The 21,977-nt window shown below is 32.1% G+C and overlaps 2 protein-coding genes across 2 annotated transcripts; one reads left to right on the top strand and one right to left on the bottom strand.

The window, feature by feature from the left end:
- The first annotated feature begins 1,477 nt into the window (after positions 1-1,477).
- LOC106099560 lies at positions 1,478-3,670 on the top strand. Its single transcript, XM_013278130.1, has 5 exons — positions 1,478-1,694; positions 1,761-1,961; positions 2,289-2,435; positions 2,810-2,921; positions 2,999-3,670. The coding sequence occupies exons 1-5, from the start codon at positions 1,551-1,553 to the stop codon at positions 3,418-3,420; spliced, it is 1,026 nt and encodes a 341-aa protein (XP_013133584.1). The 5' UTR covers positions 1,478-1,550; the 3' UTR covers positions 3,421-3,670.
- A 42-nt stretch (positions 3,671-3,712) lies between these two features.
- Positions 3,713-21,437, bottom strand: LOC106099815. Its single transcript, XM_013278482.1, has 5 exons — positions 21,333-21,437; positions 11,909-12,017; positions 5,349-5,528; positions 4,580-4,716; positions 3,713-4,351 (listed from the first exon to the last, which is right to left on the bottom strand). The coding sequence occupies exons 2-5, from the start codon at positions 12,015-12,017 to the stop codon at positions 4,106-4,108; spliced, it is 672 nt and encodes a 223-aa protein (XP_013133936.1). The 5' UTR covers positions 21,333-21,437; the 3' UTR covers positions 3,713-4,105.
- Between the last annotated feature and the right edge of the window lie 540 nt (positions 21,438-21,977).

Here is a 21,977-nt window from a genome sequence, read left to right as displayed (position 1 = left end):
TATATGGATAACAATAATTTTAGTTCATCGAAATTTATACAGATAAATTTTAAAACCGCATCAACTCATACGAGGTAAAAACTTGATGTAAAATATAATGAAATACGAGGGCTCAATGGTCGGCTCGGTTCGAGATCATTCACCACTGCCCTACTTTAAGTCCAAAAGGTAGGTAAAGCTAGATGTAAGTATAAAATAAATCGAATAAAAGACCGTCCTCGGATAACTGGAGTACCGACAACCGTAGAAGAGCTCATCTGCCAACCATTGATATCTGAAGGTACATTGAAAGTAGAATACAAATTCGATAAAAGAATGGTTCAATCGTACTTGTCATTGAGGAGACATTGTCATAATTCGTTATCGAAATAATATTTTTAAATACAAGTTGTAAAAAGAGTTAAGATTTTTAAAATTTTCTTTAAACAGTATTTATTAAGTGAATTCATCACTTCAGTACTGCCTCGCTGCACCTCGTCAAGCAATCCGTAACCAAACCACGTTCAATGCTTCCGTAAAACGCGATGCCACGCCATCGCAGACATTCAAACAGTATACAAGTCGAATCCCCGTTGAAGCATGGTGTAGCAACGATACACTACGGTTGTACCTATCAATATATCATGAAATAGATATTGCTTAAGCACGTTTTACTTTTTTATCGATCATCTCTTTTATATACATATTTACTATTGATATTTCTCAAGGCGCTTCAAAGATTAAACGTAGTAGGTCAAACGAGTGGAAAATAATAGTGTGTCCCAATATAATACGTTTTATAATTTAGTTTTTAAATAAAACAATCAAAAAACAACATTACAATGACTACTCTTAGCAATTAACATTTTAACTAAATCATATGATGTTGAAAATATGAACATACCTGTACAAACAACATCAAACAAATACTATAATCTGTTTGACTTCATTTTAATTCACATAATCATAACTGGGTCTAGAAGCCATCATACAATATTACTGTCTCTGTCTTAGCAAATTCCTCGAAGAGCGGTCTACGCGTCCCTTATGAAAGATCTGCCATATTACAGTTCCAAAAGTTACTAATTTAAAATTTAAAACTACCCTTTAAATTACAATTAAAATGAACAAAATATGAAAACGCATTAATGTGTATTAAACACAAACGCATCGCTTACATCCACGTAAAATCTTTGTTGTGATTACAATTTCTTAAAAAATAAAATCAAATTCTATTCCTTTTCGACACATTTTTGACATACGGTAGTAATTGATTAAACGCTTGTTTTGTTTTCTTGATATTAAATAAACAATTTATATTAAAAAAATAAGAAGGCACATTTCGCGATTTGAATATAAACTTTAATTAGATGTATTGTAATTGTAGCGGACATTTTAAATACATTTGTATATTTAAAAAGTACTTCGTAGTATTTTGACTCATTCTTAACTCGACAAATCTCAAACGTTTCCGCCCCCCCTGCTACCCTCCCAGCAATTCGCAGAAGAAATTAAAAACTACTGTTACGATTAATTAACAAAAGCTACCAAAAGGACTGTAAATAATAACAATGGATATCGTTATTACCACGTTTACAAACCCTTTTTCATTTTTTTGTTATGTTAAAGGTGCAATTAGTGAAAATATTAATCTCGATGATTACACCACGTTCGACAAACTTTCTTATGATGTTTCTAACGTTAACCACGGACAGGTAAGAAAAATAAACTGTTTCTAGAAGAATATATGTTTTATACATTTTAATAAATATCTTTTTCAGTATGTTGCAGTAATGTGGAAAAATAAATGGACTCGGGGTATAATTTCTATGGAAAATCGGTTTTTGATTTGGCTAATCGATCACGGTACATTTTTGCGTCCTGATAAGGATACTATTTACGTCGACCTGCCTCAGCGTTACAAAACGTACCCGAGTATTATTTTCGAAGCTAGTGTACATGGAGTTGTTCCAGTTGACAAGGTAAGTTTATCAAAAACCAAATTACTTTTATAAATATTTCATCTATAATCAAAATTAGCTAAATTTATTACTTGAAAACTGTTCAGTCCTATTTCAAATGCAAATTGAGTACTAATTTGTAGGAGATTTATGAGTTTTTAATTTCTCAATATTTAAGACATTTAAATCTGCTTTAAAATAAAATGGTTGATGTATTTGGTAATGTGAAACATAGATGCTTGAATATATTTTGTTACATTACATTTGAAATGTTTAATAAAATAGATTTTGTATGTTTAAATTATTTAACATTATTATGTTATGATTCAATATGTCTTTTGAATATAGGTAATCAGTCAAGAGTGTCAGATAACAAATGGTGTTACCACTGAATGGAACAAGGGGGCCATTGAAAAAGCCCAGGAATTGATAAACAATGCTAGAAACACTTATTTTGTACCTCTTGCATTGATGACAACGAAATACAATGATGTGGTTTGTGCTTTTATTTATTTATTTGTTAATTAATATTGTGTCATTAAAATAAATTATAATTATAATGACACTTTAAAACTTTAATTTTACATTTGCTTCATAAATCTTAATTCTCAACATGTTTTTTATCAAATTTGTTTAAATTATAAACAGTTAGCAATATGTTCTTCGATTCAAGACTTATTGTTTTTGTTCATAAATAATTTACCATAGTTACTGATTAGTAATAGTACAGGTTTTTAATCTAAAGAAAACTATGTTTAGTGATTTCCTTTTTGGCAAAGATTTCTTATTGAGATAGAGGTGACTAAAATATTTAGCTCAGTTGATGAATTACTAAATCTTACTAAATGTATATGTATTGCATTTTGCAGATATTGGGAGACTTATATCTAGAAATGCCAGGCAATCGCCTGAAGAACTTCATTCACGAATTAGAATTATGGCCTGTGTTTTTAGAGTGTAATAAAAGTGCATACATAAATAGTAAGATTTTTTTTGTAATTGTTTGAATATTTATTTTCTGTGGCTGTTTCATAATAATGTACCTTTTTTCTTTACAGATTTAGGAAATTTCTATACAAGTCGACGTAAACATCGTGCATGTTTTTTAAAACCAAACGTTATAGATTCAAATATTCCTGTGATTAATTTGGAAACTAATTTATATCAGTACAGCGCCATCTGTACTCAAAAACCGGAGTTCGCATTAAATCCAAATTCCGACGAAAGCTCAATAGATGGCAGCACTGTACTTGATGGCAGCACTGTGCTTGATGTTGAAAAAGAGAAAAATGTTTACAAATTAACGCACGATGAAATCGAAAAATATGCCGATATGAATATAACTCTGCACGGTCGAGAATATAATGCTTTAAAAATATTATTAAATAAGATTCGAGATCTGAATATTTGCGAGCGTTACAAAGACCACGATTTAAAAGGAATCGGATGTGGAATAACAACACGAAGATATTTGCATTAGTGTTTTAATTTTTTTATATTAAGTATAAATTGTTATGCTCGAAATTGATTGACTATCTCGAAATTAACGCCTGCCATCTGGAATGGCGGTCATCGGAATCAGTGACGGTGATTTCTTTCTGCTGTTTTTTTTTTATTTTTGTAATTAAAAAAATGGTATCACTTATGTTTTCAAGTATATCTTATTGATATTAATACTTCTTTTTGCAAACATTGTCAAAATTCATAACATTCTCCATGTTGATGTTAAGTTTTTGTTTATAAAAGTATAAAGGTGTTTTGAATAAAACCAATTATTTTTCTAAAAGTTTTATTTTATATACAAATAGAAATTCTTCCCTTATGTAAATACACTTAGTTAAACTTACGTAAGTCTTAAATTATATTCTGTACATAATGTACGACGGTATTCAGGCAGTGCGGCTGGAAGAGATCACTATCCAATCTGTGGCAAGTTCCAATGTAAAATAACAATTGTAGGTAAAAACAGTTATTTTAAAATTCATTGATTCTTTGATAACTTTTAAAACGGCAGTAAATGAACATTACGAGTGTACAGCCTAAAACGGGTCAGAATAATTTTTAAAATAAAAATAAAAAAAATAGTTTGGATTGTCTATGAAATCCTTATAACCTGTTCGAAATTTGAAATTGCCTAATACGTGACCTTAAAATGTAGGTTTAAATCACAGACGTAAGCCAGGGTTGGTACTGGCGACGTAATTAAGAAGTTCTTCAGAGTCCTCGCAGACGACGGGTTTTTCGTGGTAGCAGGCGACGTCGTGCCACGCGATGCCGTCATTGTATACGTTGTTGAGAATGCTCAAGCAGGATTCTGTAGTACCGTTGATGTCAAACTCCGCGTTGTCAGGCTGACGCTGTTTCTTGTGACCGGTTTGAGACCAAGGGTTGTAACCCCAACCGTTGGGAATCTGAGAAATTGATTATAATAAGTATTGAAATTGCATAAATTTACGTTTTTGATAACCTTTTGTCTCTATGTTACGCTTACTTGAGTAGTTCACGGGTAATGTCAATTGGAATAGATAGATGGCGTTGCCAACTGTTTCCGAACGACACCTATTATTTAAATTTCGACTGACCGTATAGTGTTTAGATAGTATTGAAAATGGAAGTAAATAAAAAGAATATCAACAGACCTGGTTGGTGGGCGACATCTTTTCCCTGTTCGCGGACCAGAACCACCCGAAGATGTTCTTCGGTTCGAGGTCTTTGCGAGACTCGCAACCCTTGAAGTCGCAGAGACGACCAGATGTCCAAATGTAAGGTATGTCGTCTGTAAAAAAATACATTAATGAGCAACTACAATTATTATAACTTTAATGGATATCATAAATAGTAGTCTTTTTATAATATCATTATAATCGATTTCTAAAAAGGAAGTTCGTTATTCATCTGTTTCTTTATTTTTTGTTCACGACTTTCGGGAATGCTTAATGTATGAATATCTTGTGTTGTATTATGTCGTCGCTGCCTTGGAATCAAATCGATAAACAGAAGCCAGGAAGGACACGGCCATCAAATAGTATACAATAGACTTAGATAATATACAATAGATACTTCAATACTAAGTAAAAGTAAAAGCAGAAAGTGAAAGTTTTACATAAACATATTACTTTTAGCAACATAATAATATTTTCTTGCAATTTTTGTGACAATAATCTTCACAGAATGAATTATTTTCGATATACGATTTCATGTTCATTATTTAAAACAAAGATCTACATTATTAAACAAAAATAAAGAAAATCTAAAGATAACTAAAAAGTAGACTAATTAACACAATACGAACTGCCGCACTCAAAAGTTATTAAGGGAACTTTTAGCGTAGATTTATCTTTCTAAAACTATAAGTATCACTCTATGTCTAAATGTGGCAGAGACTAACATAAAAACTGTGTATCTTACTCGTCTGTATAAGTTTGAAGATGAGATTATTCTCCTCCTGCGTTTCCATGGATACGAGGTCCATGCAGTACTCGCGGCAGATGTTGCGTCCGTCCAGCCAGTCGAACTTCTTGTTGGCGAGCGAGGGCACGTGTCCCGTGAAGAAGTAGTTATGGCCGCGGTAGAAAAATTCCTTTGGTCCTATAAAGAGTAAAAAAAAATCACGACACGATCTCTAGTGTTTATATAATTTTTATTACCAAAAAAGTTTCAGTTACAAAAAGAGAGTAACCTAAAGTACAGAGATGTATTTGTTTTAAAAATACTCAATTATTAAAAGTCCAATACCGTCGAAACCGCTACATTAAAACGTGATTCTTTTAAACAACGTTGAATATATTGGTAATTCTGCATCAAAATTCGATGCTCGCAAACGACAAACAGTCAAAGGACACAGCTACGTAATATGACCTCACGTAACACGGCACGAATAGCAGAGTAATAATTTACACGGGTATACAAAGTTAATAGACATCGACCCTGCGCATCGGGTCGTGTACCCAACACAATCATGGTCGTGACATTGAAGTTTCCCTAAACAATTCGTGCTAATTACACTAGATGTCGCAATCGCAACGAACTTTTACATAACAACCTTTATGATGTAATTCGTTGGACAAAAGTTACGTTACAAGAACATGACATGCCTGTTTATCGACTACGTATTCTTTGCTGAGTGTTTGTAATACAGGATACTAAGATACTTTGAGGTACATACGAGTAAATATTGTAGATAAATTATACGATACTATGCAGTCAACTTTTTTAAAACTTTGTTTTATATGGTCAAAATGTATGTTTACTTATCGTTTTTATTTCAATACTATTAAGGAAATATATAGTTTTTCAATTTCCTCGGAAGCTGCTGTATTAGGATAAAATGTGCATACTATACTTACGAGCGATGTTTTCCGGTTTGTTTATGTATAAGGAAATACATTAATGATTTTTTTTTAATAAAAACAATATTCTTTGTAACATTTCTTTATTGGGATACGTAGGTTATATTTTTTGCAATAAAAATTGATTTTACTATTCAAGATTTTGCATTACAAATTACTTGTGTAAATTCATTTGCCCTTATTGATTTTTTGAATAAATTGAGCAATTCGTTGCAGTTAACGGTCAAATTATGGTAACGTAAAATATATCTCGTGATAATTTATTGATTGCTTTTAATTTTAAAAAATCAAACACTAAGAAACATATCTGAACAAACTAATACGTGAACGTGTCATTACTAAGTACAATAATTACAGGTCATTGCATTAAGTTTAGAGGCGTGATTGTACCAGCGTGTTTGGATTCGCATTCGCACGGCGTACAATTATTTTTGAATAAGGACCTTGTGCGGTGACAGACGGATGTGCGATTGTTACCGGTGACTGTACACGCAACTTTGAGAACAATACTCGCGAATCTTACGTACTTTGCTTTGAATAGCTCATTATACTCAAAAGACTTTATCAGATAACTCTGTATTCGGCGGATGTATGCATTCCGTGATAAGGTCTCGAGTAATTATGCAAATTCACTTATTGAAATTTTCACACATAACTTGAATCGGCAAAACGAAGGTCAAGGATTAACACAAGAATCTAAGCCCTAACTTTTCTGTATGAAAAAATTACTGTTATTATGATATACTTAGTACTAAATTCGAGTTGAAGTCGAGTTCGTGATCTTTTTTATGGTAGAGAATGAGCGTCAGTTACGCAGTGTTAAGGGCCTAATCAGACCATAGCTATAAGTCCAGGTTCGATTCCCGCCATGTACCAGTCTATCTTTCAATTTTCGAATTTCATGTGTATTATCCGACGGCGAAGGATAACACCGTGATTCAATTTGCATATATCATTCGAAATAAAAGCTGCAAGTAACTGTGAAGTTAACCAACTCGCACTGGGCTACCGTAGTTATGTGGCCTAGCCACCTCTAACTTAGGATAGGCTCCGAATCCGTCAATGGTGTCGTATAATGATTTTACATGTTTGAGACAATTCTTAACTAATCAATATTAGTATGTCTGCGGTTGTTCTAAATGAGATTTAAAAGATTGAAGCTATTCTTCCGTATATTTTCTTAAGAGGAGACAAAAGTTTTAATATCAACAAACGGTCTGAATACTATTGAATATTCTAAACTCTACTTAGTTGCAAAACTATTGCAAACGAAACAATCATAAAGTAATATATATCGTAACTACCTTAAAGGTATTTAAGAACTTTAAAGTTTAAAGTTGGAGGTAAAATATCATCCATTGATTTGAACTAATATTGAAAGGCAATTTGATGAAGGCTTCGTTGCGAAATTAACTTTTCATTCAGAAAATATTATTAGAAGTTAAAAAAATACTATAATGATATGACAATTTTTTATATCTATTTTTATAACTATTCCAGAGAGTTTTTACATAATTTTAATAACTTTATTTACAACAATGAATCGATACTTTTTGCTACCGTATATCATTTAAACTTTCATGTATTCGTATATCTTATTCGAGTAAGTATTATTTGTATTAGAGACATTGTTTCTTGCGTCTCGCCGCCTGCGTTATCGTCGTGTTGAAACTTTTATTGGTTAACAAACTATTGATATAAAATAACCTTTATTTACTGACGAAATAATTAATCGCACCGGCATACAATGTCTTGTGTTTCATTTTATAGATGTTATAAAATGATTCGTAACTGTAGTCAATAGAAGCACTTCTTTGGATTTCGGATTAAGTAACTTGTTTAACGAAATATTTAAAATAATGAACATTTATAATTGCTGTTGTCGTTTGATTGTTACTTAAGAAAGCTCTTTAGTGTCTTCCGTAAAACGTCATTTAAACATTAAAGTCTTTGAAAGCGGCTGCCACTCTCATTGTAACGACAGCATCAACAACTTTTCATTGTCAGTATTTAGTGTAAAAACTATAAAATTTCCAATCACAAGTGTACTGAATGATTTGGAATAAAATGATCGGATATCGTCATGGCTTACTTAATTGGTGTAATTGAGGTTCGTGATCGAATCGGGGCGTCCCTGAGACCAAACTGATCACGTTGGCCCGTCACAAAAGTTATTGACTGCCATTAAAATGAGAGAACGCGAAGCTATAAAGATGTACTCGCTTGTCAATGTTGCGAAGTTGTCGAGTTCACAAAACTATAGACTCAAATGTATATTTTAATTTTATAGTTACTGTATGTGAGTGTTGTAACTATGTGTGTGAAAAACTCAATATGTGTTGATTACATAGATGTAAGATGTATATTAATTGGTTAAGAATTTGATAAAATTAGGAATGTTGCATTAGGTATGGGCATGTTATGAGAAGGGATGAATCGAATGTAGCAAGAAGGACGTTAGGTATAAATGTGGAGGGGTACAGCGGTGTAGGTAAACCTAGAAAGAAATGGATTGCTTGTAAGGTGACATGATCAAGAAGGTAGTGATGACTGAGATGACGGATGATTAGTTATTTGGAGGACAAAAACCCGGTACGCCGACCCTACGGGAGTAGGCTAAGATTAGGGAGCTGATGAGGAATGTTGCTATATGGCTATGTTTAATTAACTTATAAATACTACAAAACGTTTTATATTATTATAGCGAAACGATTACATGTCGGAAGAAATCTATATTTACAAAGTAGTATATAAAAAGTCCATAATATTGTTCCGGCCGGAAGTCACACTGATCGCGATAATACTTTTTATATTATTCCAAAGATAGTATTTAGATATACTAATTAAACTTATTTTAATATTGTTGCCATATATGTGGTAAAAATACCATCTTATGTGAATAATATTCCACATTTACTTAGTTAAATCTTACACGATTATGAATATATGAATATAAAGTTGATATTATTTGCGCTATTTCATTATAAGTTTGGTTTAAAACTTATATTTCTTCACTCTAACAAGTGAAAGGATTAAAATTAACTAGTATGTTTCTACACAACAAAGAAATATTTTTAGTAACATTTGAACTAGATATTTTATTAATTCATAATGCTGACTATGTGATCTTTGTTCGGATAAGTATTGTTAGGGTTTATTCAATGGTTTTACTTATTTAGTAATATTAAGGAACTCATTACTATATTTTAAAACATAAAAATAATGTATTATACTGGTAGAGATAAAATTGACGCGGTTTTCGTGTTATAATCTTACTAATCGTACTAAATGCGAAAGTTTAGATGGATAGATGGATGGATGGATGTTTGTTAGAGTTTGTAGCTTAAACGGCTGAATGGATATCGATGAAATTTGGTATAGATGTAGAGGATAGTCTGGAAGAACCCATAGACTACTTACTTTTTTTTATTTCCATTCGGATGGAGTCGCGGGCAAAAGCTAGTACTTTATATTTTTAAATAATAGCTAGAGTTGTTATGTCCCATTATTGCCTTTACGAGGACAAGGTGTCTCGACATAGACAAAAACTCGACACGACAGGTTTGTTTATTCGAATGTTATTTGTGTCTTTTGTAATCATTACATGTTACGTTGACATTTATGGTATGCGGTTTAGCTGCACGTGGACAATCTTAAGATGGGTTTCCACGAGGCATTGTCTGTTATCTGAACGCCGTGAGCCGACAAAATTTCTAGCTTATTGACGAGATGCTAAAGCGAAGATTTCAGCAGCTAGGTTTCTAATCTATATGGAGAAAATGCTACATTCGTCTTTCGTTTCATAATCTTGTTTAATAAATTATGATTGTAGTGGCAAAGCGCTAAGGGTTTGAATTGATAAGCGGTGGGTACATTCCTCTTTAAGAATGAGTCCGAGCATGTCAATATGCCGAATCACGCGTGGTGGAAACCCACCTTTACCATGTTATGGACCGGTTGCTGTTTGTGAGTTTGTGACCCATAATCTTGTGTTACATGATTCATTCAATTTCTCCGACCCCCATAATTATTGTGCAACCGAGTTCATCTACGAGGCGACTTTTACCTTTATAAAGTCAAGTTACAAGCTCAGTGCCATTGAACCTGATATTATGAAAACAGATAATAAATATTCATTCTTTCTGTTATCGCAAACCAAGGTATGAATGGTTATTTGAAATTGTAATTTAAACATTTTACTTTAATGATTTGAATAATTCAATACTTTAATCGTTTCATAACAGTTCACCTTCACGGAGTTTACAAAAGCTTTAATTAGGTTGAAGATACTTTTAACAAAAATACTAAGAATTTAAGAAGTGTCTTTTCACAATAGGTATACAGGGTGTGGCCTAATCACGCTAAATTAGGGTAGGCTTCGAGCACCTCGGTGGGGACATATAGTGAGCTGGTGATGATGATGATGATGATACAGAGATAGTTAGAGGATGAGTGATGCAATTTTATGCAAACAAAACATATCAGTTTATCCGTAAGACCTACAATTGGGTGTTAGGTAAGGTAAAAAAAAAAAATTTGTTATTAGCCGAAAAATTACTCAATAAGTTATATAATTTTAACCTCCTATTTTTCTTATGAGGAATTTAACACTAATCTAATTCCATAGGCAATTGATTTGCTAACATTGTTTTGATTGCATAATTCTCGATCAAGATTGACCTACATTTTAAATGGTTAGTGTGTAAAATTTCCATACAGTGTTTATGTGGAAGTTTATGTAAGACACGGAAAAGCTATTTCCTTGCGTTGATAGGTGGTGCAGGATAGAGCGAGAAAGTTTGCGGGAAAGAGAGGGAACGTCCTCGAGCGCGGCCGTGACCTTGTACAACTGAGCTTTTACTTTCTATGAATAAAGCGGACTAAACAATGAAACTTAAACGGTGACGTCACTGAAACTTTGTGCCTGCCAAAAGACCTATATAAAATTTGTGTTTTTTTCAACTAGTGATGACTGTTCCAGTAGTTTTTAAACCCACGGTTAAATTCTATAACAGAATTGAATTGTGTCGATTGTTCGTTCGATCGTGTTGACATTTCACGGTTTCAGTTGTATGGATTGACAAAATAATTACTTTAAAACTTAGTTGTTGCATTTGTTTTAAGATCGGTATGAATCGAAATAAGAAATCTTCATTCATTATTAAAAACTCTCATAAATTATTAAAACACCTTTTGTATATAAACTTAAGAAAGAAATAGACAGGACGCAGCATCCGCGATTCGCGGCCGATTTAACGATCGTTCTCGAAACAGGAGATTGCTACACGTCCGTCTACTGCGAGGTTTCATCTACAAAGTCAGTTCAAGGTCAACCGCTAATGGGCATAAGGTTAATAAGATCACCTTAGACCGTAGATCTCTTGTTTTCCTTTTTTCATCCAGTTTATTATTTAAGCATGTGTTCCGCAATTCTATTTCAATAGTGTTTATATTGCATTTAACGTATAATAATTCTAAAATTATGATAAAAACGCCTTATCGTTCCCGGAATAAGATGTGCTGAATTAGAAGTTGCGAAATTATGCTTTTATATCTTCCTTCGGGATTTTCCTTTTATGCGACATTTTACTTTTAACAAGCTTCTGTTTTTTAACTCACTGTTGGCGCACTTCTGCGGCTGCGGCAGTGAGAGGAAGCGACCCGGCTTCTGCGCGCCGGTTAGCGCCGCCAGCGCGGCCGCGCACACCACCAACGCCCACGTCTGCATCTAAAAACAATTACGTTACTTAATTAAATTTATTATTGCCTTATTAAAATGCAAAAGTTATCTCGATCCCATTCGCATTATCTAAAGTGTTCTAATTAAAATTTTTAGTCCATCAAATGTAAAAACTTAATTAGTCATTTAAAGGGCAATCGATACATTTTAGACACTCTTAGAGAGAATGATTAAAATATATGAATTGATTTTAGATTTTTATGGAAGTAAATAGATAACATTTATTTCAACATTCGTTGTTTGCGATCATATTACTGTACATTTTTATATCAAAAATAAATGTTTGCTTTTGACATTTTAAGAGCTTCCACGTATTTCACAGTTGTCACTTTCGAATTTCAAGTGTCGCCGAACTCTTATTTGCGCTCTCACCTTTCCAGAAGGCCAGTGCAACTTCATGTGACGAAAAACTTTTCCATTCATATAAATTTAAAACAAATAGTATAAATTGCGCAATTTTTATTGAAGAACCAATGTCACCGTAGTCCATACATTAGTCGTTATTACGCTAAATGTGTTTTTATTAACATTATTTTAAAATTTCGAAAGTTTCAAGATCAAATAAAAAACATTAGAACCAAAAGAAACAAATGACAGAATAATGCATACGTTACACAAAAGTATAGTAGTACCTTTTACAATTAACCATCGGTTGCTTTTTGGTATTATGCTTTATTATCATTATTTATTAATCCTTTATTTTGTTTCAATAAGACTAGCTGTCGCCCTAGACTGCGTCCGCGCGGAATTAAAAAGAATAATTAGTGGTTATGAGTTCTTACAGACTATGCTCTACATCTATGCAAAGTTTCATCCAGACCTGTTAAGCCATTCAGGAGATATCTTCTAACATCAATCCATCCAACTAAACTTTCGCATTCATATTAGTTAGAAGTAGGATCAATCGAAAGATGCATTATTACGCAAGAGAATATGTATGTACGAATGTGTTGCTCGACGTGTTTCGAAGACGAACACGACCCAATTTACACAAAACCGTAAAAGCATAACCATGTCATATGTCATGCGCTACAAATGTTAAGAAACTTGCTTGTTACATTTATTTACTCTGCAGATCAACTTAAATGGTTGTTGAACTTCAGGTGTTATATTTATACGACAGTCTGAGTCGTAATAATTATTTAAGCAGTCCCTTAGTATAGAAAACAGAATGTACACTAAAGGACTCCCTTCTCTCTGTACATGATCTCGTAATTCCAGAGGGTCGCAATCTATCTTTTTGAGGGTTATTTTAAAGATGTTTCTCTACTCTATGCTGTTCTCGATAACGTAATTGTTGTTAATTATAGTAGTTTAATAATCATTAAGGACACTAAATGACCATTAAATGTTGTGGCAGCAATATGTTTCGAGAAAAGTTATATGTTAAGCCTCTTCAAAAGGTTTATCGGTAGACAACGACAAGTATTATATCCGTATTAAATTCAACGTTAAGGGGTCCACTTAGTAATACACTTGAAATACAGATTACATCAACGTTATGTTAATTAAAATAAAAAAAAAAATTGAAGGCCAAGTATATTTTTAGTAAAAAAAAAAAATAATGACGGTGATCATGAAATCATCTTAAATGCTTTTTTATTTACTTACTGATTACCTTGATGATATAGCGTTTATAGAATTAACGAACAGACAGATCTGACTAAAAAATAATACGTTTACATAAACGAACATATGCTTGATTTTTCGGAATGGTAACGTGAATATAATAGCATAACTACTTTACAATAAGTTACAATAGCTTTAAGTTACTGTTCTGTATTAATCGATGACATAAAATTACGGGTAATCGCATTATGACGTGTGTGTTTCTTATACTGAGTTAATTACTTTAACGTGCGTGTATACTTGTACTTACAATGTATTCAAGCTTATTGTATATGTACAAAGACGCGGAAACAGTCGTCAAGCGGATAATGGTGGGAGTCATAGAGTATGGTGTCGACCTTGACATGTTAATCTCATCTTTACGTAGGAGTTTAATATCTTTTTGTGCTAATAATATAATAGTATAGTTTAGTTTAGTTTCTAAAAGTGAAGTTGACAGTCGAATCATTTGCATATAATATATCTCATTCTCTTTATAAAATAGAATAACAATTTTTTTGGGTAGAGATAATTCGGCTGTGGTGTCACGGCAAGTGAAACTTTTGAAGTCCTTTATCTACCAACCTATGAAAGCTCTGCTTTGTAGATAAAAGCTTTAATGCACGTTTTGTGTAATCAATGAATTGTTTTAAATATAACAATAGAGCTTTAATAAATCATAACTTCAAATTAAATAGAAAATTATCTACATGTTATTAAGATAATATTTGAAGTATTTGATATCTATACTAGCCCATTAAATTTGCATTTAATTTTAGAGCATGGTCGCGGTACGACGTGTAATTAGCAAAGCATCAGTACGTAGGCATGTTCTAGTAAATGTTATGTACCATCTCAGATCTCAATACTGTTTCTCAGATCGATCTGGGTGCGATCAAGGCTTTAGGCATCTTAAATACCTTCACGTTACAGATCATCAATATTTATTCAAACTTAATCCTCTTTAATCGTCTTCCATTAAAATATTTATTGAAATTAAACCTAGCTTTACAGTCTAGAAGCGTTAAGATTAACCTTCAATTAAAATAATAAAATCATCATTTGAGCAAAATACTAACACACAAGTTATATTTGTGAATATAACGCTATATTTTCCGACGTAAAATATAAGCGGTTTGTACGTGTATCGGTTACCGTGTAAACAACGCTGGTACATACAGTTTGTCATAATTATATTCAAATATATTTTAGTAATTATAAATAATGTTGACAAGCGGCGCCATCGCGTCAATTCACAGTATGTCACGGTCACTATTCCATATTGCTAATTGCAAAACTACATAAAATGCACAAATATTCATATTTTCTAACATAAATTGGTCATCGGACTAATCCCTTTACAAATATTGATGAACACATTATAGTTATGGTAAAATTGACAAAAAAAAAAGAATAGTGGAAAATAGATAACCATAAAATAACATTGAAAATCTTAGGTAAAGCATTTTAGCAGCAGCGGCGTTTACGTCTGAAGCAAAATAATTGACATGAAATTTTTTAACGTGTCATCTTTATTTAGACAAGCATATAAACACATAATGATCGTCTAAAACCGTATTTGTAAAGTGCATTCCTCACTCGGACAGCTGAATGGAGGCTAGATGTATGTCTCAATAGCGAATTTAGTGCGAGGCTTAGTGCATTGTGTTTCCACGGGGGTGTTGCAAGCGAGCCGAGGCCGGCCGTCAGCTTCGCTCACGATAATTCGTGCCGTTTCTGCGCAAACTTTGCCGCCGTCTGACATCCCGAACACTTCGACCGCTCTAATAACATCCATTTTATACATATTTCGTAATTAGTTTAGCCTAATTGAGCCATTTGTGTGAGAATGAATTGTTCTCTTTTAATTTTACAACTGGTAAAGCGAATATAAGTTTAGTTTAACTAAGGAATAATAAAAGTATTGAAATAGTTAAAACACTCAGATTAGCTTAAGTTCTCTTAAAAATATTACTTAATTCCATATGTTTATAAGAACATCCGCATGACTTATACGAGGTCGATTCTTGATTGTGACGTCATAAAATGGTTATTGGTATGGTATTGAATGACATCGCTGCGATCTGTATTAAAGTCTTCTTATTCTCAGTAGTATGGATGACAAATACGTAATAGTGGGATTCCATTGTCGAAACTTTACTATCCATCTTTTATCTGAACAATTGATATATAATGGAACACACATACACACACACACACATGCATTAACCGTGCAACTTTTATAACACAGTTATGTAACAGGTATAAATATGTTGTGAACGTCGATATAATAATAGTAATAGAATATGAAATTATTTTTTAGTACTTACGAGTATAGTTTATATTTACTATGTCACTTATCTTACAACGAACTAGCTGTTCCTCGCGACTTCGTCTCCGTAAAATTAGTAAATAAAAACATAGCCTATGTTACTTACAGATAAATTACCCTTCTAAGGGTAAAAGAATTTTTAAAATCGGTCCAGTAGTTTTTGAGTTATTTCAATAACTAAAAATACAAAACCTTTCCTCTTTACAATATTAGTATAGATATATGTATGTATTCCATCCTTCTATATAACTTGTGTGTTCATTTTGTATGGATAATAAATGTGTAGGACAGTTGAATGTAAACAATAAACAAATCAATTATCAATACGTGACCACTATCGTAGTTGAGGCCCTCAAGTTCAATGCCTATTCAATATTACCGGTTTATTTACATTAACTATTATTTGGTTGTACCTGTGGTGTAGTGTACGCACTATCAAGGTACTATTAACGATTTTTGTTATCTTTAGTATATAATATCACACTGAAGACATTTTAAAATAATAAAAAAGATTTCGTAAAGTTTAGGTTTCTCAACTAATACGGTTAGCGCAAACTTACTTTAAAGTTACGCATATTAAACGATATGTGAATGTAAATTTTGGTTAAAATCTTACAAATGTGCATATAAACATGAGAGGCAAAGGCGTCGGAGTTTAGGCTGTATGTTACTCTTGCGATATAAAGATTGATTGCGACCTCTTGCAAAACTAGGCCTGTGGGCCGAGATGTGTCTCGCGAGGATAAATTACTATAATCCGACAACTACCGCTAATAATCGCGTGTAACTCATATAAATACGTTACTTGTTTATGTATTTTTTACATTTTTATTAAGACAGATTACGTTCGTGTTGCGTGAGAAATGTTTGGCGATATAAAAGACATCAACGCGTAAACGACGAGTTTTGTCAAATAATTATGACATGTCTATTGCCTATGAATAAATATTTATTAAACTCTATGGTAAGAGAAAATATATCATTTTGTAATGCTTACTTCCATACTTATAAAAGAAATATACGTATAAAATATTTAACTCTGTTATTTTAATGTTTCAGAAAATTAAACATCTTAAAACATTCTATCTGAACAATTTTCGTAAGCTAAACATATACCCGTATGTTAAGTAACATTTAACATAGATAAATAATTACCAACGGTAGTTACCGCAATTGATTTAATGAGAACAAAGAGCGAAAGTAAATGTATCGTAACAAGCATGTGTTTCGGAATAATTATTTATCATTTATTTATTAAACTAAAACGGCCTTAATATGTCTTATAAGTGTTACTGATATGTAAAAAAAAACTTTTATGATGCTGAAATAAAAAAATTAAATGAAGTCCACACAGACATCGTTTTAACTTCAAGATTGATGATGTTTTCTCTTATTTTACGGCCACTTAAACCTGTATACTTCACGTTTGTTCAATGTAAATTAATCTAATAAAAAAACATGTTAAGTATAAAGACGTAGCAAGACAAAATCATCAGTCCTTTAAGAATTGTAGTAGACTTCATCATTTCCCCTGCCTTATCCTAGTCTCGTAGGGTCGGCACACCGGGTTTTCGTCCTCCAAATAGCTCTATCAGCCGTCATCTCAGTCATCACTCCCTTCTTGATCATGTGACCTTTCACGCAATCCATCCATCTCTTTCAGGTCTACCCCTAGCGGTGTACCCCTCCACATTTAATAGAATGATTGACTGATGAGATGACTAATATTTTCAACCAGATACTTATTTTTCGTATTCAACAAATTTTCCATTTGTTAACACAAAAACAACATTGTCACGTGTACACGAGTAAAACGAGCTTTTGTGTACATCCGGCAATTATTAGATAAAAACACAATTATTATCACACATTCTCGCGAGTCTGTTCTCTGGGCTACAGAGAATCCGCATTAGCCTTGAACTGTTGCGCAAACTTGCCATTTGTCCATGCGGCTAATTCGGACGAGCCAAATTGCTGTCAATTGACTCGAGATGCTGCTCTATGCTATTTTGTTTCGCTGTATTTTAAACATTCGAAATAGAAATAACCATGTAAATAAAATGTCGTTTTAACTTTGGACAGAGACCAATCGTACTATTTAATACATGTATACTATGTTATTAATATCCAAAAAGATCAGCTAATCTCTGATAATAATAATCTCTGTTTTAACAGCCAGTTTAAAACGACTATTAGCAAAAAACTGTGAAAAACAATCATTCGCATAACCTTATCAGAAATGGTAATTACATTTCATTTCATAATTATGATAACTTTTTCGCAGTCTTACTTTTTACAAATATTATAAATGCGGAAGTTTAGATGGATGGATGTTTGTTAGAGTTTGTAGCCTAAACTGATGAATGAATTTCGATGAAATTTGTTATACAGATGTAGAGCATAGTCTGGAAGAATGTAACGTCGATTCTATATTTAAAATAGGTAAATGCAACTTAGAATTTCAAGCTTCTAGTCGTATGTAAGTGTAGAAACAAGTTACAATACTAGATTATCTAAGTTCGAAGCAATAGACGGCGCCTAACTTGTTCTCTCGACTAAGTTTTGTCATGTGACCTAGTCATACATTGTTTTAATGAATGGTGAGAATGTTTTTAGTCGTGTAACCTATTGACAAGATGTTTTCTACAAATAATTAATTTTCCATATAAGTAATACCGTTAGAAATATGTTTATCAGAAAACTTTAGTAAAAGTATATAATAACAATAGGTTTTTTTTTAAACTAACGACGTATAAAATAAATAATACTAAACTTTTGAAAATAACCTTAATATTGGACTTATTCAAATAGTTTTTTCACAAGTATACTCTAGTGGCAGTATTTAGTTTTTGATATATTATACGTAACATTCAAATACATAGATAAAAAGCTTAAAACTAATAAAGACAACTGTACGAATTATGTAACGTATTAATCAGTTACATCTAAACATTATTCTTACATTCGTAAATGTTAAATAACTAACATCATTAACTATAAAACATCAACATAAAACATTTTTATAACTTGTTATCTAACAAATTAATAATAAAAAAACTTCCAGGTAACTAAATTTACTGGAATTAGGTATTTAAAAAGCAATTTTAAATCCAGTGGTTTTACTCACATTATAAAGTCGAAAATGTATCGAGTTTGTTATTATTTAACTTAATAACGGATCGGATTTGAATAAAATTTGTACCATGGCTGTCCGTAATAGTACACAGGCTAAGTTTTTTAAATAAATTAAAGCAGCAAAACTTCCGTTTACTTAACTCTTTTTTCACCAATTCGTATTCAATTTGTTGCGTGTTGGTCATCGCTTGGGATCCGTTGACACAGATCCATAATACAACTATGCGTCGCGGCATTTCGCAACCGACAGTCGGACGACAAAAGCCTTTGTAACGCTTATAACATATCTTCTACAATACCACTTCATTATTAACTATCTAATGAAAAAGCTGAAGAGTTTGTTTGACCCCGTTCAAGTAACCGTGAAATTTCACTGTTTTTATAACGAAATGACTCAACCAACTAAGATTTCCGTTATTTAAATTTCTTTTAAGAAGTATAAGAAATCATTAATTATTTTTAACAATTAATTTGTTATCCTTTGAGAGAAAAATTATACCTTTACGAATTACAGTTAAGAGGGTAAAGGTTATTTTAAATTTAAAAACCGTGATAAAGAGCACGAGCTAAATTCCAAAAGTAATTTCATAATCTATTTAACCAGATCTTAACAGATAAGTAGCGTTTCATTGTGCAAATGTTTTACAGATACGCATCTCAAGCGTGCCGTTAATGCTGTGAGTAACAATTACTCATTTAATACAGTCATTTATTAACAATTTTTATCTTATATTTTTAAGAAGAAAATATAATTTAAAAAAAAATAATAGTATAATTAGTTTAGTTCTCATGACAATTTAATTAAAAGTCAGAGGTCGACAAATTAAGATAACTTAATTTAAGGGTCCGTTTCGTAACAATGGTTACCACACTGCCTTTTATAAATATTTCATTAGAATACGCAGAAGTGAGAAATCAAATCAAAATAGTAGTTTCTAAGAAAAGCTCTCTTGTCATGAATTCGTTTCTATGGTGAGGGAAAACATAGTTCGGAAACCCTCACAAGTCAAAATTAACTACCTTGGTTACTTACAACCCTAATTCAGGTTTATAATATAAGCTGCCGTTAAAATTATCATATTTTTTAAATATTTGTCATAGCACTTAAGATTATAAAAGAATAATATTTGTTTATAACGACACGTGACACGACCGGGGTGAAGGCTTGTCAATATTACAGTTCCAATAGCAGAACAGGTTCCAAATTCAATAACCTTAAATCTTACTTAACTCATACTTTTATGTCATATCAAATATTTGAAAGTCTCCATCTTTCAGCCGGCTCTGACCTTCGCAATGTTAACTTATGAAACACTAATTTATTTAAACTTGCATATACTTAAGTTTTGTGTCGAGGATTAAGTTAAATTGCATTCTTGTACGAATAAATTTATAGAACTCGATAACAATGGAATCGATTTGTAAAATTGAATTTTGTATAAAGTGCGATTTGAAATATAAAGTTAATATTGTTTTGATTTATTCAAATACATTCTTAGTAAAATTTTTATAACTAAATTTACAACACAAAACATGAAATAGTTTCGCATAAATCCAATTACTTATATGTATACTATTTACATAAAGATATTGTAACCTGACCTTGGCTTATTATTCCGAAAGAAAACTAATTTGCGACAAAAAGCTTCATAGCACGTATAAAACAACATTTGACGTAAAATTCCCATAGAAAAAGGGCGTCCAATCATAATCTCGACTTCGCTCCACCGTGTACAATGTCGCAACTGAAGCTTGACACACATACGTTCCTCGTAATCCGCAGATATCACTTTGAATAAAATGTGCAAATCGTAAGGACATCGAACAACTCACAGCGATCTAGGAAATATTTATACAGAACGCGAGCGATGTTAGAATTATTAATGATTTACACTAAATCATGAATACCAAACACTCTAATTATTTATTTATAACAAATCTAGTGAAATTCTAAATATGTAGAAGTTTATTTTCACTAAAATCTTAAAACTTTAAACGTAAACAAAAATTATTACTGATTTTCCTATTAATTAATTAAATGTCATTCACACCAATTTTACTATGCATTTATATTAATTTTATGATTAAATTAATCATTCCTAACATAATATTTAATTTACTAATTTTAACTATTATTCCAAGGCCTTTTTAAGAACCCTTTAATCCTATAAGGATTGAAACGTCCTGGAAGTTAATTACTTATAGCTAGCTTAAATTTGTTTACTCACCTTATGAGGAATGAAATGTACAACGACGGAGAAAATCACAGAGACACTGTCGTAATAGCGCGAAGCTGGTTTGGGCGACGTCTTTTATAGCGGCTGTAGCGGGGATGCGTCGACGTGCGCGCATGGGGGAAATGCGCCCACTGTAGTACCATCCGACCACTTATAACATATAACTTAAGAACCTTTTTTTAATTAGTAACTTTTAATTGCATACCATTGTTAATTAATAAATATATTTAGGCAAAGCTTTTAATTTAAATAAAACTCTAAAAATACTGTTTTTTTAATGAATTAAAATTTGTAATAAACTCGTCCATGGTCAAGGTATAAGTCGCAATACGTACTCCAAATATTAACGTAACTATAAGCACCAAATTTTACAACCGTCCAAATAACTTTATAGCCTGTATAAATCTATACTATTATAATAAAGCGTAAACACACACTTCTTTGATGCCTAAGATGTCAGCAATCACAGCATTTTTTTGAATAATTCTTCTTTTAATAAAAAGCCCTACACTTACGTCACGCTTTAGGCTACACATTTTCACGCCATTAAACTTAGGGGGTAAATATTTTGGATAAAAACCCTAATGTGGGAAAGAGACCATAAGTTGCTGCTTGCTGCCAACATCGGGGAAGCAA

The sequence above is a fragment of the Papilio polytes genome, unplaced genomic scaffold (assembly GCF_000836215.1).
Source record: "Papilio polytes unplaced genomic scaffold, Ppol_1.0 DF824102.1, whole genome shotgun sequence".
NCBI classification, from domain to species: Eukaryota; Metazoa; Arthropoda; class Insecta; order Lepidoptera; family Papilionidae; genus Papilio; species Papilio polytes.
The sequence above is the reverse complement of the archived record's forward strand: the minus strand, read 5'-3'. Positions and strand labels throughout refer to the sequence as shown.

Bases quoted from the DNA above. Each gene is read 5' to 3' on its own strand.
- LOC106099815 (XM_013278482.1), bottom strand. From the start codon at position 12,017: ATGCAGACGTGGGCGTTGGTGGTGTGCGCGGCCGCGCTGGCGGCGCTA. The intron at 4,717-5,348 runs GTAAGATACACA...ATTTTTTTACAG, and splicing joins CTTCAAACTTATACAGACGA to ACGACATACCTTACATTTGG. The intron at 4,352-4,579 runs GTCTGTTGATAT...TCAATTTCTCAG, and splicing joins AGATGTCGCCCACCAACCAG to ATTCCCAACGGTTGGGGTTA.
- LOC106099560 (XM_013278130.1), top strand. From the start codon at position 1,551: ATGGATATCGTTATTACCACGTTTACAAACCCTTTTTCATTTTTTTGT. The intron at 1,695-1,760 runs GTAAGAAAAATA...TATCTTTTTCAG, and splicing joins CTAACGTTAACCACGGACAG to TATGTTGCAGTAATGTGGAA. The intron at 2,436-2,809 runs GTTTGTGCTTTT...TGCATTTTGCAG, and splicing joins CAACGAAATACAATGATGTG to ATATTGGGAGACTTATATCT.